The 19,033-nt window shown below is 40.7% G+C and overlaps 1 protein-coding gene across 1 annotated transcript; it reads left to right on the forward strand.

The window, feature by feature from the left end:
* The first annotated feature begins 4,799 nt into the window (after window positions 1–4,799).
* LOC125963681 (Golgi associated RAB2 interactor protein 4-like) lies at window positions 4,800–6,713 on the forward strand. Its single transcript, XM_049706898.1, has 2 exons — window positions 4,800–5,847; window positions 5,879–6,713. The coding sequence occupies exons 1-2, from the start codon at window positions 4,800–4,802 to the stop codon at window positions 6,604–6,606; spliced, it is 1,776 nt and encodes a 591-aa protein (XP_049562855.1). The 3' UTR covers window positions 6,607–6,713.
* Window positions 6,714–19,033: the final 12,320 nt, after the last annotated feature.

The following is a 19,033-nucleotide window of genomic DNA, read 5'->3' on the forward strand; positions in this document are numbered from 1 at the left end:
GTATATGTCAATTATATCTCAAAAGATTAAAAATAATGTAAACGGCCTGTTACTTTCAGTGAATTGAGAAGATACTATCAGAGTTCAAGCAGAGGAGTGATATGGTATGAATTATATTTGAAAGAGATTATTCTGGCTGCTTTATGAATAGACGAAGATAGGAGTCGGGCAAAGCTGGAGTAAGGAGAACCATTCAGGAGGTTATTACTATAATCCAGGAAAAGATGATGATGACTTGACTGGGATTATAGAAATAGATATAGAGAAAAGTAGTGAGATTCTGGATATATTTTGAAGTTAGCAACAACAGGTAACAGTGATTAATTAGATATGAACTGTAAAGAAAGAGAAAAGTCATGGTGGACTGCAAGGTTTTTAGTTTGAGAAATGGAAAAGGTGAGGTTGCCATTTTAGGAAATGGGGGAGACTGCAACAGGAATAGGCTTGGGTGGTAGGAATAAAGGGAACTCAATTCTGGAAATGTAAGTCTGAGATCCCTCTTGGACATTCAAGTTGACATGTTGGGTAGGCGGTTGGATGTAAGAGTCTGGAGTTTAGGGGAGAAAACTGGGTTGGAGATAAATTTGGAGGTCATCCAGTTAATAGGATTTTCCCAAGTCCTGAGACTGGATGATATGACAAAAGAACTTAGTATAAGTTTAAAAAAGGTAAGAGCTCTAAGGACTAAAGCCTGTTGAACAGTATTTAGAGATGTGGTCATAAGGAGCAACCAGCAAAGGAGACTTATAGGGATCACCCAAAGATATATTAGAAAAAGTCCTTTTTTTTTTTTTTTTTTCCCTCCCACTACGCGGGTCTCTCACTGTTGTGGCCTCTCCCGTTGCGGAACCGGGAGAGTTGGGCCCGTGAGCGCAGGCTCAGCGGCCATGGCTCACGGGCCCAGCTGCTCCGCGGCATGTGAGATTTCCCAGACTGGGGCACGAACCCATATCCCCTGCATTGGCAGGCGGACTCTCAACCAGTGCGCCACCGGGGAAGCCCAAAAGATAGAATTTTGATATAGAATCTGAATACCTCAACTACCAGTTTCTCTGAATACACAAGAGCCTAAAATGTACACCTGTTGCTCAACTTGAACCTTACAATCTGTCACAGAACTCCTCGTGTTCACTTGAATTACATCTCTTATAAGGTCCAAGTTTGTGTCTCATTGTTGCAAACAGGTATTTCAAATTTGGAAAAGAATGGCAGTGAGGATGGGGAGGAAGAGAGAGTATAACTTTAGACAGGATAGGTGTGATAATTCAAAGAAAACAGTCCATCTAATTTTCTGGAATCTCCAGAGCATATGATTCCTTAGGTCTGAAACAGAACCAGGGTCCCTTGCTCTTTCCCTGTGTGTTACATATGTAACACTCACAGGCTGGGAATAAAAACTGGCTACTCTGCCACCAATGCCATTTTTCAGAGAGATCCTCGCTTCCTTGAATGTTCATGCACATGAAGCATGCCTGCTCCTTTGAACTCATGTATAGTTCCTTTAAACTATCACCTGTGACACAGGCATCCTAATTTTGCTGCTTTAACTACATATCAGGGGCAGTTCCTAACCTGCACAGAGCATCTGGGCGAAGTACCATTTACCACTTCTTTCAGGAGATAATCTATTTTCCTTGTCTTGGTGGAGGGGGATGAATTTCCTTGCATTTACCTTCTGGATGAGCCACCAATCAGCCGTTATGAAACTTAAGACAGTTTTAAAGCTGCCATGGACAACAACGAATTAGAGAGGAAGGAAGGGGGAAGTGGCGATGGCAAGAAACATTGATCTGAGAAACGCATGTAAATCATCAGTGGAACTGTAAGTTCTCTTAAATGCATTAAAAATAGTTTTGTTTTCTGTAACCAAGTTTATGTTTCCATACTTTAAAAAGAAAGGATTAATAAGTATTTACCATCAATTTGCTTAGTTCATCTAGCTTCACGTTCGACAGAGAGGGAAACTGGGGCTCTGAAAGAATAAACTTGGATGGGATCTCTGCCAGAGTCAGACACCTGGTTTGACAAGGTCTTTTCCTTGGGCCACGACCTGCTGGGGTTGTGATGTCACAGTGGCAGGGCATGGACAGCCCACCCTCCCTCCTGTCTCCCGCCCTCATCCTGTCCCCTGGCCTTTCCCTGAGATCTGGCCTGACACCTACTTCAGAATAAAGAGCTGTAAAGGGTGCTGGCCCAGGACAGGGGTTCTGGAGTTGAAACTTCCACTTTCTGCCAGGAGCTAAAATGCTATTTTCCATCTTTATCTGAATTTCTCCCACGGGCTTTAAAGAAACCCTGAAACCCAAACCCATACCAAGCTTTTCCTCTCTTCCGCATCCCATACTCTTTGGTTGTGTTCAGGCAGTTTCTCCGTGGAGTAAAGTGTTTTCATGGATTTGCCTGAGAAAAAACCTCAAAGGAGGCCAAGTTTGTCCAGTGAAGATCCTTCTGAGTTCTCATGGTGGCTCTAACCCCAGAAGCTTCTCTATTTGTCTTACCGAAAACTGCTGTCAGGAAGGAATTCACACTGAAGCTTAAAGGGCCAGTTGAAACTAATGCCAATAATAGCTGGCATTTATTGAGTGAGACAATATGCTCAATACTTTACATGGATTATCTCATTTAATCCTCACCGGCAACTGTTATTATCCCCAATTTATAGATGAAGTGGAGAGCTAGGTAGCATGCCCAAGGTCACACAGGTGACCTCTCTAAAGCTGGAAGCTATGTTTTTTAACTATAAAGGTTCTGAGCAGGAGTGTGTGTGTGTGTGTATGCTTGTGATAAAATTCACCACTGTAATTTTAGAGTGTATAATTCAGTGGCATTCAGTACATTCACAATAATGTGTAACCATCACCACTAGTTCCAGAATTTTTCATCACCACAAAAGGAAATCCTGTACTCCCCATTCTCTGCTCCCACCAGCCCTAGGCAACCACTAATCTAATATCTGTCTCTATGGATTTGCCTCTTCTGGCTATTTCCTGTAAATAGAATCATACAATATGTGGCTTCTTTCACTGAGTATAATGTTTTCAAAGTTCACCCATGTTGTGACATATATCAGTACTTCATTCCTTTTTATGGCCGAACAATATTCCACTGTTTGGAGAGACCACATTTTGCTTATCCAGTCATCTGTTGAGGGACAGGTGTGTGTACTTTAACAGAAAGATAGCCTTTATCCTCAAGGAATGAATCTCTATGGTGGGATTTCAAGCATAACATCAAACTGGAGATAAGAGAGTTGGCAGCAAGGGCCTTTCTCAGAACTTTCAAGTCACAATTTAGAAATCACTTGTTCTGTGACTAGCTCTGTGGGAGTGGCAGTGAGGCCGGATGTCTAATGGTACATGCTCCCCACAGGCGTCAAGGCTTCCAAACCACTTCTGCCTGGTAGGGAGGTTACTACAGGATGGCATCTGGCAGGCTCTTGGAATCAAAGCTTACATCTCAGGCTACTCACCCCCCATTTCACTGGGGGAGGACATGTCATAAGAATAACTAGGTTTCCACACACAGGCTGTTTGCACAAGCATAAAGGAAGGGAGGATCTGAGTGATCCCCTGGATAATTTAATCCTCACGTCAGCCCAACTGCTGTCTTGGGTTCTCTCCATAACATGTATACACACATAAACTTAATTATACAACTTCTAATAATGCACCAAATAGGTCTTCTTAAAGGTAGTTAGATCAGTCCAGTTTGAAAACATTTGGCTGGGCCAAGCTTTCTTTGTGAGGCTAAGTACTGTAGTGGTTCAGAACACAGGCTTTAGAATCAGGTAGACCTACATTCAAATAGTGCCTCTGCTACCATTAGCTCTGGGAATTTAAACAGGAGATACAACCTCAATTTCTTCACCTATAAACTGGGAACAGTAGTTAACAGTACCAAACTCAGTGCATTCTTACCACCATATGTGAAGAATGCAGCATGGTGCCTAGGAGAAGCAATTTTTAATGTGATTATTAAAAATCACCGTCGTCAACGTTTACTGAGATTTTATGAAAGGACAGACTAAGGATCGCAACTGCCAACTCTATGTTATTCGATACAATTAAACCATGAGCTTAAATGGTTCAAATTTATCCCATCATCTTACATTCCTATAGATTTCATCCAGTAGCTGAATTTGGGGGAGGAAAAGAAAAAGGACCCACACAAAACTTTCCCAGTTGAAGACATTTTTATTTCGGTATGCACCTGGGTCCCTGGCAGGATGGGCCTGTCCTCCGCGGGAGGACATGTTCTCCCCCTCCTTTGGGAGAGGATGGGGGCCCTGCCCTGAGGGGGCAGCTGGGGGATGAGGCAAAGGGCTATGTGACAGTGATAGGTCACAATGAGGCAAAGGGCTATGCGACAGTGATAGGTCACAAAGGGCCCTGAGGATAAATAGGCTGTGCCAGGGGGTTAGGCTGAGAAAGTGGTTACTTCTCTCACTAGGACTGAAGTTCACCACAGCCTCTTGCGGAGATAAAAACCCAGAAGCAGAAGTGAGGGGAGGCAGAGGGGGAGCCTACCATACCTCTCTACACACTTGAAGAGATTCAGCCTGGGGTCCAGGCGCCCTACAGCGTCCCCGCTGTGATCATCTGTACCCCTACCCACGCCCCTGCCTCTGGGAGACCCTGAGGCAAAGGTGGGGCCTGTGGGGCGGGCTTGGAAGACCTGCCGTAGGGCCGCCTGTGTGTGACTTACGAGCACCGCAGCTCGCTCTTCTGCCAGTGAGGCCGAGGGAGGGAAGAGCCAGGGGCCCACCTTAACCGCGCTGCCTGTCGTGATCAAAGACAGCCATGAGTGGGGACACTCTGCTCCCATATCACACGGCCCAGAGCAGCACCAGCGTGGGCCTGCTCAACACCACCACGGGGAAGCTGCAGCAGCAACTGCGCAATGGCGAATATGACATCTTCAAGTACGCACCGATATTCGAGAGCGACTTTATCCAGATCACGAAGAGGGGAGACCTGATTGACGTGCACAACTGTGTCTGCATGGTGACCGTGGGCATCACATCCAGCAGCCCCGTCCTCCCACTCCCAGACACCATGCTGCTGGCCCGATGGGCCACCGGCTGTGAAGAGCATGCTGAGCACAGCCAGGCCGCCAAGGGCAAGAGCCACGAGCCTGCAAAGACCTTAGAGCTCACCAGGCTCCTTCCCTTGACGTTCGTGAGCATCTCCACTCACAATCGCGAGAAACAACAGCTGCGCGTGCAGTTTGCCACTGGCCGCTCCTGGTACCTGCAGCTGTGTGCCCCTCCGGACGCACAGGAAGACCTCTTCACCTCTTGGGAAGAGCTGATTTACCTCCTGCGACCACCAGTGGAGAGTCTCAGCGGCACCTATGCCGTTCCAGCCTGGGACATGATCGGCCTGCCTGTGTTCGAGGAGGAGGAGGAGGACGGCAGGAGCCCGGCAGTGGAGGATCTCCAAGAAATGTGGGATCAGGACCAGGTGAGCATCTGCAGCCTCCACACGTGCTCTGAGCTGTCCGGGGCCACATCTGCAGCTTTTGCTGGTGGGGAGGGGATCCAACTGGACTCCCACAAGTCCGATACCATGCCCGATGTGGCCACCGCAAAAGCAAAATCTACAGTGCTTGACAAAGCGTCAGCGTCGTGGGCAATGACAAAGGTGGAGACAGCAGGGGTGGCAGGAGGCACCGCAGCGGGTGCTTTGAGCGTGGCAGTGATCAAGTCTCCTGCCCCTGAAGAGCAGAGCACGGCCACAGCAGCCACAGCCAGCAACGGTCCAGGAGGAAGGAAAACCCACATAGCCACTGGGGGCACTGCCAGAACATCCCCGAGGAGCAGGAAAACGGTGCTGCGAACAATTCAGGGTATGCTTGGCAGGTGCCGCGAACTGTTCAGGGTATGCTTCCAGCACGTCCACCAGTCTCTCCCCAGAGGCTGGCGTGACTGTGGTCGGAGCAGAACCCACCAGCAAGACTGCTGAAGGAAGAGCCGACGAGGAGGACGAGGGGACCCTCATCTCAACCTTGCCACAGGAAGGCAAAGTGAGTGAACAGGATGGCAGCTCACAGAGGGTGTCCCAGGCCCGCAAGGGAAGAAGGGAGAGAAGGGAGCACTGGGGAGAGGACAGAGCTCTTATGAGCCCCTCGCTCTGCAGTTCAGTGGAAAGCCACCACAAGGCAGCGGGGAACAAGACCATCCAGAAAGCAGCTGGCCCGTGCTCAGGCGGCGGCAGAGCCACTAGCGATGACCAAAAGGACAAAGGCCACGGCAGCCCGGGGGGCAGCGAGCAGGGCACTGCTCACAAAGGCATCAGCCGTGCTCCCATCACCAACGAGTCCAGGACCTCGCACAAATCGGGCAGGAGCTTATCTACAGCGAGTTCAGGTCCCACCACCGAGAGACTCAGCAGGATCAGCTCTTTCTTCAGGAACGTCAGAGCCAGTCTTACTACAAAGACAGTGGCCTCCTCATGCGATAAATATGTGAGCATCCTGGCGAAGCCAGTGGAAGGGACCCGAATGGAGGCCGTCGTAGAGACAGCAGAGAGTGGCCAGGGGCTGGAGATCACTGGAGGTGTGACATCTGACACCATGGAGCCAGTGACCGCTGAAGCCCATCAATAGGACCTAGAGCTGGGAGCTGCAGAGGGGACCAGGGCTCAGGGAAATACCCCTGGAGAGCCCATTTCAGCTTCCTTACTGCAATTTAAATAAAAAAACAAACAATCTGAGAATGCATGCAGTGTTTTGTCTGAATTTCTAGGTCCCGAAGCCCAGCTGTAGCCTCACAGTGGATTCTGTGATGTCAGCTGTGCCACAGTCTGAGACCCAGTGTCCAGTCAAGGGCAGCCCCACCTCACACACATGCTCAGCGCCAACAGCAGTGCTGCATCTGGCCTCCACTCCTTTCTGGCTTTGCCCCCCAGGGCCATGGCTCAAAGTCAGACTATGGTCTGGGAAGCTCTCCTTCACTATCCCCCTATTCTTTTTATAAACACTTATTCCCCCTGAAGGTCTGTAAACAAAGCAAGTACAGGACTCATGTCCCCTCGGGCTATTCAGTGGATAGAAATAAGTATTAGCTAGCAATCAGAACCGCAAGCACTCTCATCTAGACTTAGCTGTTCCCTGCCCAGGTATTAGCTCGCAATCAGAACAGCAAGTATTAGCTAGTGTGCCATCGTAAGCATACCACTCGATGACATTTCACAAGATAAGCAACCCCACGAAACTAGCACCTGGCGAAGAATCAGAACATCACTGCAAGTCTGGAAGTGCCCCCTTGCAGTCACTCAAGGGTAACCACTACCCTAGCTTTCAACACCATAGATGAATGTTGTTTGCTTTTTCAACTTTACATACTGGAATCACATAGTATGTACTCTTTGACTCTGGTTTCTTTCCCTTAACATTATATTTATGAGGTTTGTGCATGACTTCCCTGGCGATCGTCCATTTATTTTCACTGCTATACAGTATTCCATTGTGTGATGATACTACAACTTATTTTGTTATTGATTTAAGTTATCAGTTTTGGGCTATTAAAATAGTGCTATTATGAACATTTATATACAGATCTGTTGGTAAAAATATACATAAACTTCTGTTTGGCATATACATAGGAATGGAATTGAATATATGCGTATGTTCAGCTTCTGATATACTGCCAAGCTATTTTCCTTCCAAAATGACTGTGGAAATAATAATTCCCACCAGGAATGTATTAAAGTCCTGGTTGTTCCACATCCTTGCCAACATTTGATACTGTTTAGCTCTTTCCATTTAGCCATTCAGGTGGGATATAGTGACTTTTCTCCCTTTTTCATGATAAAAATATACTGAAAAATATATAATTGGGCTTCCCTGGTGGCGCAGTAGTTGAGAGTCCGCCAGCCGACACAGTGGATGCAGGTTCGTGGCCCGGTCCGGGAAGATCCCACATGCCGCGGAGCGGCTGGGTCCGTGAGCCGTGGCCGCTGAGCCTGCGCATCCGGAGCCTGTGCTCCGCAACTGGAGAGGCCACAACAGTGAGAGGCCTGCGTACCGCAAAAAAAAAAAAAAAAAAAAAAATCAAGTAATCAGCTCAATAGATGCAGAAAAAGCATTTGAAAAAACATCAATAATCCTTCACGATAAAAATGCCCAGAAAACTAAGAATAGAAGTGAACTTCTTAAACTTGACAGAGGGAAATTCTGAAATAAAGCGACAGCTAACAACATACTTTATGGTGAAAGATTGAATGATTTCCCAAGACAGGGAACAATGAAAAGATAACTGCTCTTAACCCATCTATTAAATGAGCAGGAGTGTGTGTGTGAGTGAAAAAGCCAAGACCAATTAGACCTGCCAAACTGATCCCGATGCAAACCTCCACTCTTCTGCATTAAAAAAACTAAGAAAAAGAAGATACAACAACAAACCCAGAATGATATGAAAGAAGGAACACTCAGGAAACAAGACTTCTTAGATATTAAAACTAATACAGTAGAAATGTATTCAGAGAAGGGCTAGAACACAAAATTGAGGAAATCACTCAGTAAGTGGTGAAAAAAAGACAATGATAAAAACATTTGAAATGAGAAAGTTAAAGGACTAAACTAAGAATTTCAATTCAGATGTGAACATAAATTTCAGAAAAAACAGAAAACTGAAGGTAGCAGCTTATTAAAGACATTTTAAAAATCCCCAAAATGAAGGGCCTGTGTTTCCATATTAAAAGGGAAGTCAGAACAAAAGAAATTAAAAGCATATCATGATCTAATTTTAGAACACTGAAGAGAAAGAGAAGGTCCTGTATTTGTTTTCCAGGGCTTCTGTAAGAAAGTACCCCAAACTGAGTGACTTAAAAAAAAAATTGTCGTCTCACAGTTTGGGAAGCTAGAAGCACAAGATCAAGGTGCTGGCAGAGCTTGTTTCTTTCGAGGGCTGTGCAGGAAGGACCTATTCCAGGCCTTTCTGCTTGGCTTGTAGATGACCGTATTATTTCTGTGTCTCTTCCTGTTGTCTTCCCCCTATGTGTGTTTACTCTTTGTCCAAATTTTCCCTTTTTATAAGAACATCAGTCAGATTGGATTAGAACCAACCCTATTGACTTCATCTTAAGTAATTGTATCTATAACGACACTACTTCCAAATAAGGTCATATTCTGAGGTAGTGGGGAAAAGGACTTCACACATGATTTTTAAGAGGACACAATTTAACCTATAACAAGTCCTAAAATCATCCAAAAGAAAATATATATAAAACAGATCACATAGAGGGAACTGGATTTAGAATGACATTGGACTTCTTAGTATACCCTCAAAGTTCTTTAGGAAAATGATTTTCAACCTAGAATTCTATTCATAACCAACTAATAATTAAATGTAAAGGTGGGCTAAAGACGTCTTTAGACACGCAAGGACCCAAGTGTTAACTTTCCCTATCCCCTTCTCAGGAAGCCACTGCTGCATATGCTTAATAAAAATGGCAGGGGGTGGGGGATTGGTGGATTTACTCTAAAGTTAATGAATCTTCAATTTTAGAATCCCTCACTTGCACAGTTCCCCCTTTCAATGAATGGAAAGGGCCCTAGCAATGTGGTGACATAATCAAATGATTTTGAAAAAATTTTAAAGAAAGATAACCACTATTGGTTAAGACAGTCACATTTCCTTGTATAGGTGTGCTAGGTATTTTTGGGATCCAGCTAAGAAGAAGCTGTGTTGGAGACATTATATTGTGTTTAGTAGGATATATTTATGAGGCTTATGTCATTTCCATGTATAATTAAAGTTTTGCCAGTTGGAAGTGTAAGAATAGGTTCTAGTAATCTCCTCTTACCATTATGGTAACTGCCTTAGTGGCATCAAAGTTCAGAGCCAGAGATTTATCACAATAAGAATGTGTCTTTTTGCAGCTGACACCAGAAAGATCTAGGTAGGGAAGGAGATGGAGGATGTGAAATTTACAGAGGCGGAAAAATCTACCAACCATCATGCATGCAAACTGTAAGCAGAGCATTCAGTTCTCATCAAAGCCCAGAAAAAAATGGACATTCTCTTCAGTCGGGAAAGTACTGGATAATATAGAATTCGCGATTATAAATGCACCACAGTTTTTTTGATGAAAATTGTACAAAAATATGATTTATCTGAATTCCTGTGTGTTAAGGGCGTATACTTGTATATGCAGTGTCACAAACATAGTATATTTGAATGTAAAGTTGTATGATTTATAACTTAGCATCTTGTCCTGACAAATTTTGGCAGTTCCCGATGAAAACTTCCCCTGAGTGAAACAATCTCTGAGTGGAACCTGAGGAAATAAGTCTCAAGTGACAAAAACACTACATGTCATCCTGTGTATGTCAATGTATGTGTATAATACACATTTATGTAGCTCAAAACAGGCTAGCAGCAATTTGTAAATGCATTTGAATTTGTGGGACAGGAAATGAAAAGTTTTAAAGCCATTATTATCTTCAGGAGAAACAAGAAGTTGTAAAAGAGTTGCAGTCGTAGTGAGGTGGGAGGTAGATGGGCACCCCCAGGGTAAGCAGTTAGAGATTCGTTCCCAGTGGACTGATACTCCAAGATGAGAATAGCAGGACAATTGAGAGAGGAGGCTGGGCCCTTCCCAGATAGAAGATAAAAGACCACGTATTTCTCATTCTCAAAGTCAAGGAGACCTTCCCGACTAAAAAGCTCCTTGGAGGTCAAAAAGGGAGGGGGCACCACCCCATAGTAAGAGATGTCAAGTACCCATAGACCTCTGCTAGACTCCATCTTGGCTAAGAGATGCGCACGCACACATGGGAGGATCCTGAGATAAACCAAATATGGGCTTAGAACCAGGCAAAACAAAATGATTGGCTAAAGGAAGCCTGGAAGAAATGCCCCATATAAGTGATTTAAACTACTACGAGTGTGCGACTCTCTCTGAGTCCGCCTGTGTGTCTCTCTATACGTACTGTACTCTTTTCCTCCTAATAAGCACTGATTTCACTACCTTCCGTCTTTGTGGGAATTCTTTTCTGCAAAGCCGAAGGGCCAGGGCCTTGTCACTGACCCCTGGTCTAGTGTCTCGGAATCGGTGTCTCACTTCCGCGACCCAACCTCAATCTCTGACCGGGAACCAAAACCCTGCTTCAAGCCACTGCAGGCCGAGGCCACCTGAGATCAGTAGTATACCACTTAGTCTCACTGTGAGCACTATTAACCTCATCAGAATCCATGTAAGCACTGCACATTGATTTAGTTAATATTATGATGTAACTACATTAGGAAGCTATAGGGACTATGTATGGGAGTCTGTATGCTTGTGTGTCTGTTGTGTGCGAGTTATTTGTAAGAGAGGTAAATTCTCGTCTTCCATTTAAAACAAAATAACTGCCTAAAATTGAAAACTGAAGAAATACCATATAGGAATGTTAAATGCCTGAGGAAACAGCTAAAGGTGTATTAGGGGATGCTGTTGGAGAATAAGATTTATGGGTCAGGAAGAGAGGAATAGGAAATAGCTACATTTTGTTATAAACTTTGTAGTGCTATTTGCCTTTTAAAAGCATGTTTATATATTTTTAATAAAAATAAAATGTAACTGAAAAATGGAATCAGTTCTGACACACTTTCATAAAATGAGTCCTGTAAGCTTATTACACTTTTCTAGATTATTGCTAAAATTGATTCACATTTTATTTTTGCATTATATAATGCTAGTAGGAGTACTCTTTCAAGGTGAAGAAATGATTAAATGAAACTAATTATTTCTTTGAAGAAAACCTAAATCCTTGATAAACCAAATGAGAATTGAGATAGAGCAGCCTGTTTGAATATCATTGTGCAGAGCCAATACTTTTTTAAAGGAAAGTAGGATTTAAATATTTATGAAATTGAGTTTTCTTTACTATTTTGAAAAAGAAATTATTAAAATTTTACGACCTTTGTAGAATTTATTTTTCTTTCCTTTCTGTACTATGTAGGAAATAAATTAGTTTTACATTAATAAATCAGAATACGTGAAAAACTAATTGCTCACAAAATGCAACTGTATCAGATAGAAATAAAACAGCATTGTTGCTTAGCTTCCTAAGTTTGAATTTATTATATTTAATAAAATAAAGATTAAAAATGTATGCATTGGGGTTTCTAAATGTAGGCACCATGCATTCATTAAGGTTTTGTTATAGAAGAAGCATTGATTTTACTCTTGCATCTACATTTCACAAAGAGAGTATCAGCGGAAAAAAGCTTGCCTCACAGGCAAGGTTGAAAGCTCAGTTTCATTTTATTTCTTATCTTAATAGCAGGAACCTGCTACACAATGAAAAATATATGCTTCAGGAAGATTGAACGTGCTACGTTTTGCAGAGTTGTTCATCTTTTCTAAAGGACAGTTATCAACTAAGCAAAAAATGAAGCTATTCTGTTTGGCTTGTGATATTATAGATCTATGACTGTGTAGTTAGAAAAATCCAAGCAGGAGAGGTTAGAGTTTAAAAATTAAGAGAAAGGTGATAGAGTGTTTTTGTTGAGAATATAGCTTCAGAGGAATACATATTATGGTGGGCATCCTGTAAAATGGCCCCCAAGAGTCCTTACCTCCTAGTATTCAGGCTTTTGTGAAATCCCCTCTCATTGAGTGTGCACTGGACTTGCTTCTAAACAATAGAATATGGAAGAAGTGATGGGATGTTGCTTCCAAGATTAAGTTATAAAAAAGAGTTTGGCTTCTGTCTTGGTGCTTTCTCTCACTCTCTCTTGGCTTGCCGAGCCTGAAAGACCTTGCCAGTTTTTGAGGCAGCTCTAGGGAGAGTTTCATGTGTGTGAGCTTGGAAGGAGATCTTCTGAGACCTGTCAGTAGCCACATGTGTGAGCGTTTAAGAGATCCTTCTCTAGTCAAGCCCTGGGAAAACTGCAGTCCCAGCCGATACCTTTACTGTAGGCTCTTAAAGGACTCTAATCAGAAACACCCAGCTAAGCCACTACCTAACCTACTGAAAGTGTAAGATAATTTGTTTTTCAGCTACTGAATTTTGGGATAGTTAATTATGGAGCAATAAGTAACTAATTCACAGGCCATAATTTAAACCCTGGCCCCACTTAATTTCTCTAAGTCTCAGATTCTACATTATTAAAATAGGATAACAACTGTATGTAATTTTTGTATCATTGTTTGGGGATTTAATGGGTTAACTTATACTAATAACTCAGCATCTGTAACTGCACATATGGTTTACCCAAAAAAGGGAACTATTATTTTTATTATCCATATAATTTGGGGCAAAATGTATAGAATCAGCCTGTTCTTCTGTACTTAGACTGGAATATATCTTCTCAAAAGATCCGTAAACCATCATCCAACATATAATTTGCCTTTAATATTTATTCTAGACCAGTGTCAATCTTTGCTGCCTTTCCATAGCCATCACCTGCTATCCTTGGCTTTAGACTCAGTCGTATCCAACCACTGAACCAATTCTGATCAACACACACCATACCTATATTAGCAATCTCACAGTCTCCAACCAGCTGGGTTTAGAATTAATACTAAAGTCCTAATCCCAGGACAAGATTAAGGTTGGGGTTTGAGAAGTAATAACTTTTTAAACTACAGAATTGTCCCTATCTCTTGTTGGCTTTTTCCCTAGGCCATGACTTCCTGATTTGTACAACATCCTGAGATACCATGCCTGGTGGCTCTACATCTAAGTTTGACCCCCTAGACCAGCCATGCTTTCTCCCTTATTCCTGACACCACCATGATTCCTGAATTTCTGTTCTTCCTCAAAGGCAAAATGCACTCTCAGTTGGTTTATGTGGATTACGCAGCTATATTTGTTAGACAGAATTTGGATAACTCCATGATGGGGATGAGATCTGTTATCATTTCCTCAGAATAATAAATATTCGGCTGGCCAAAAAGTTCATTTGGGTTTTTCTGTAAGATGTTATGGAACTAACTTTTTGGCCAACCCGATAATTTCAGCTCTATTGATGCCTCTTCCTCTTCTTCCTCCTTTTATCCTATTTATCCACACTGTTCTAACTAAATCTTAATTCTGTGTTTATCACAAGATTGAAAACACTGCACTTTTACAAAAGCAGTAATTTATTAAAATTTTATATGTGAGACAGCATGCAAAGAAAATACTGTTTAGCAATTGGGATAAAGTATAGATACCTTCCCAGTAAAAGTAAGTTTACATCTCCAAAGATTGATTTCATTAAAGCACCTTTTATCCCATAGAAAAAAAAATGAACTCAGTACAACCCTAACTCAAACTTGTGCACTAAAGAAAGTACACTTCTAAAAAGGATGATAACTATGTGTATCTATATGTAATGCTGTGGAATTGATATAAACTCTTCTTTATAAAGAACATCTTGACGTTTAGAAAATGAAGGATTTTTCTCTCCTAATTTAGCTAAGACTAAAAAGTTGATTTTATAATTCTTCAAGAATTGTAGATTTAAGACTATAAATCCAGCAGATTGGAAGACATGGTAGTGGTGATGGATTGTTGCCAATATCAAGTAAAATATCAGGACAATTTCATGATAAAAAAATATTATAGAAAATCACAATCATTCTGCTCACACTTTCAAGGAAGTTAATCATCCCTAAGCTAAATGATCAATTTGTATAGTATTAGATTATTTAGATAAATATCTTCACTCAAGAGAGTTAGCACATTTTAGGAATGATGTGTCAAAGTATGATAAAATTGTCAATCTGTACTATAGATTCTACCCTCATCTCATTTGTTTTTCAATAAGAATGGTGTTATAAATTACACATAGTGACAATGAAGTACGATAAATTCTAATGTGTAAATCCGGGTGTAAATATCTGTGTTATAATGCCATGCTAGCAGATTTCACTCCCAAACCCAATTTATAAGGTCTCTGATTAATACTATGGTGAACCCTTACTCAAAAGTAAACTTGAAAGTCATCGTAACTGCTAATATTTAAGCTGTTTATGAGTTATATGAAAGATCACTTTGATCTTAGCAGTTAATGGATGTGTGTTTTTTCTTAGTTATTTCCTTTTTATTTTTCATGCTATAATTGCCACCTTTGTTGTTTCTTCAAAAAGCATCATCCAGGAATTAATTGACAAAGCTATGGCTGGATATTAGGTCTACTGAGTGAACAACTGGGCGTTCCTTTTTATACTCTTGTGTGCTTCATATAAAATGATTTCTAAGTGGTAGCATTTAAAAAGTGTTTCGTTGCATTTGGCATGTCTACGCTGCTTAATGTTCCTGATATTTTGACACAGGCACAGAAAGATGATATGAATTGCAGTGGTTCTTGGCCAGGACCTTTTGAGCAGGACTAGTGCAGTTTTTGGCCATTTGGCAAGTGACGTTTCCTTCATCTGTGAACTTATAGAAATCCAAACTAGTATGTGCAGGACCATATCTATTATCTCTTGAGAATGGATGCAAAAAATGAACAAATAGGAAGGACAGTCTTTAGTTTTATAAAGAATACTCCTTTATATTTATCATAAAAAGCAGGACATGCTAGCTGAGAGGAGAGAAAACCTCCTAGTACCCCCAAATGAGAAAAAAAGTTATAATTGGATGTCATCACTGTCAATCATTTTGTCTGTAAAAAGGAAGCTTTTCATCTCTAAGTGGAAAAACAGTGATCAGATTCTGTCTGTAGATGAGCATCTTTTGTCTTCCCTTACTGAGACTGAGGTAGGGTCAAATTGAACGTCTTCTGGATGTTGTAGAAACATCCAAGAAAAAAATTTTATGGCTAAGAATCCATGCAGGCAATATACAATTATTACTTCTGATTAGAGAATAAAGAAGGTTTGCTGAAAATTGTTTTCTGATTTATATGTTTCTTAGAGTTCATACATTCCTTCACCTCAGAAGTATTTATTGAGACCTCATTATGTTCCACACACTCTTCCAGCCTCTAAGAACACACCAGAACAAAATAGAAATTCTTTCCCTCCAGGGTTCACATTCTACTAAATATTTCATTCTTTGATTTGCCAAAAGAACCAATTCATTAATTTGTGAATGATTAAGTATACGAATTTCCTCTGACCTTTTATTTAAAAGTTCTCCTAAAACAATGGCTTTGTGTAAACGTTTGGTGTAACACTGTTGCACTCCTCTCTAAATCTGAATTATAACCTGTGATTGTGGCAGAACCACTAAAACTTTTAGTAACATATATAGAGATTGTGTATCCTTAGAGACACAGTAGTTAAATGCTAAGAAGTAATTCAGATGCAGATTTGTGTCTATACCCATTTATATATCTACATCTCTATATTTATATCTAGATAGGTAGATACTAGATATAGGTAAAATTATGGGTATAGAGATAGAGATAGCAGTTATCTTGCTAGAAAGGGTAATAAAACTACTGACAATTTATTGTATTCAGTAGACCTTTATCTGTCCTCCAATATATACAAGGCATTAGTCAAAGCACTGTGATGGTTTAGGCAGATAAGACTTCACTGACCTTAGATCAGGCTTATGTACTAAGTAAAGTGTATAATACAATACACTTTAAGGTATAATAGGTATATAGGTATACCTATAGGTATATAATAGGTATAAAAGGTATAATACAATAAATGATATATAAATTCTGGAGTTGAGATGAACCCGGGGATGAGGGATTATTGATTATAGTTTAAGGGACTGAGAAAGGCTTAATAATTGAACAGGCTATTTGTTGAGCTTAAAATATCCAAACATTTCAGTCTAACACTATTTTATTAGATCTTTACCAGAAGGATCTAAAGTCCTTGAAAGAACTTAGCTCTAATTAAATATTTCCAAATCCATTTTCAAAGTCTTTCACTGGGCCTTGATGTTGAAAGTGAATGTTCAGTTGAAGGTAACTTTCAGTTCACCTTCTGAAGTTAGTACAAAAAGAAATGAGTTTTTCTCTGATGATTAGTGACTTCTCTGTCTGCCGCTAAGACATTTAAAGGTTTCAGAGAATCAGTAGTAGTCCCACAGTTTTTGTTCTGTCTTTTTAATGAGCCTGAGTAATCTTGGATAAAAAAGAAGTAGGATAATTTTTTTAAAATAAATTTATTTATTTATTTGGCTGTGTTGGGTCTTTGTTGCTGCACGTGGGCTTTCTCTAATTGCGGCGAGCAGGAGCTACTCTTCGTTGCGGTGCGCGGGCTTTTCTAGTTGCGGAGCATGGGCCCTAGGCATGCGGGCTTCAGTAGTTGTGGCTCAGGAGTTTTGTCTCGTGGGCTCTAGAGCACAGGTTCAGTAGTTGTGGTGCACGGGCTTAGTTGCTCTGTGGCATGTGGGATCTTCCTAGACCAGGGCTAGAACCCATGTCCCTGGTATTGGCAGGCAGATTCTTAACCACTGCACCACCACGGAAGTCCCAGAAGTAGGATAATTTTAAAAAGGATGAGGAGAAAGAAAAGCACAGATGTACACCTGAAAAAATAATTTTTTATGTATTTTTTCCCATTGTATTGTAAAGGGAGAGTGGAGAAGAGAGCTTATCTTCATCCCCTGCTGAGTGGAGGGCTGACCAGCTCAGCTCAGTGATCCATTCAAATGCACAGGGTCATCAAGCTGGTTGTCCGTGGTTTCAGTTTTCTGGGTACAAATAAAAATAACACACTAAGTCATTACAACTCTCCACCATTTCATTGTTTCTCTGGAGGAGGTGTCCCTTTTTAGGCTTATTTTGCCTGATGTTTTCACATGATTAGATTGAGGTTATATAAATATTTTTGGTAAGAATATCACAGAAGAGGTGTGTTCTTCTCTGTATATCATATCAGTGGGCACAAAATGTTAGATGTCATAACTGGTGATATTAACTTTGATCACTTGTTTGATGTAGTATATGACAGGTTTATATGCTCTGGAATTACTGTTTCTACATTCTGTATTGATTAAGTACCTGGGGGAAGATATTTTGACACTATACAAATATCCTAGATCTTAATTTCTACTCAAAAGTTTGCATAATAATTTTAGCATTTAATCACGCCATCAATAATTATTGTTATGGAGTCCCAGTGGAAATTTTAAAAGTTTTCTTCAGTTTTTATACATTTATTAATTAGATTTATTTTATAAGGAAGAGCTATCTCTTCTCTCACTTTTATATATTTATCTAATTATTCACTTATATTAGTTGGCTGCATGAATATCTACATTATTCTATGGGTTATAATATAATACTATCATTATTTATCTTTTTGCTAAGATTTATCCAGGTTGGTTATTGGAGCTCTTTCACATAGTCTTCTGTGTTCGCATCTTTTTATGAGCATTTTCTTACTTTTGAAACCATAAGATGCTCCACTAATTTTGTATTTTTCCTTCCCTAGACCTGGAATCAAATACTTCTCCAGGAATCTCAAGTTGTTTTTATTGGAAAGATCTAATGTTTAAACACTAAGGTCTGAATGCTTGGTGTGCTCTTTGATGCTAGGGTGTCATTGATTCCAGGACCTCTCACAGACTAAGCTTAGATTAAGCACACATACATAAAAACATATTTGGATTTCTCTCTGTATCTAAATATTTGTATATAATATATTAAAAACCATAAGTTCATCATATTTCTACTTATAGTTCAACCCCATAGGTCTTATTCTAGCCTTTCCCTTTCAGTATTTGCAATTGTCTTTCTTTGACACTGAGAAAGCTGTCTCGCATTATCTGCAATTAACTTATTTTTTCAGCCCTATTATATACATAAATTAACTTCAGATCTCCTAACCCATATGCATTTGAGAAACAGATTTACTAACTGTAGTATGTTATTTGTCTACTGTTCTTTTTGTCTTTAGCCTTATAATACCCAGTCAAAATACTGTTTTCCAAAGTTAACTAAAGTCAGTTTTTTTCTTTTCCATTCTCTACATCGTGGCCACGTTACTTATTTGTAATACATTTAGGCTCCTATATCGCTGTATTTGACTTTGTGTTCATCTCACATCCTTTTTAAAATTTATTTTAAATTTACAAACAGTAAAATTCATTCTTTGTGGTGTACAGCTTGAAAAATGCATGGAGTAATATATCCACCAACATAGCC

Source organism: Orcinus orca, chromosome 2 (assembly GCF_937001465.1).
Source record: "Orcinus orca chromosome 2, mOrcOrc1.1, whole genome shotgun sequence".
In the NCBI taxonomy this organism is placed as follows: Eukaryota; Metazoa; Chordata; class Mammalia; order Artiodactyla; family Delphinidae; genus Orcinus; species Orcinus orca.

Bases quoted from the DNA above. Each gene is read 5' to 3' on its own strand.
- LOC125963681 (XM_049706898.1), top strand. From the start codon at position 4,800: ATGAGTGGGGACACTCTGCTCCCATATCACACGGCCCAGAGCAGCACC. The intron at 5,848-5,878 runs GTATGCTTGGCA...CGAACTGTTCAG, and splicing joins GGTGCTGCGAACAATTCAGG to GGTATGCTTCCAGCACGTCC.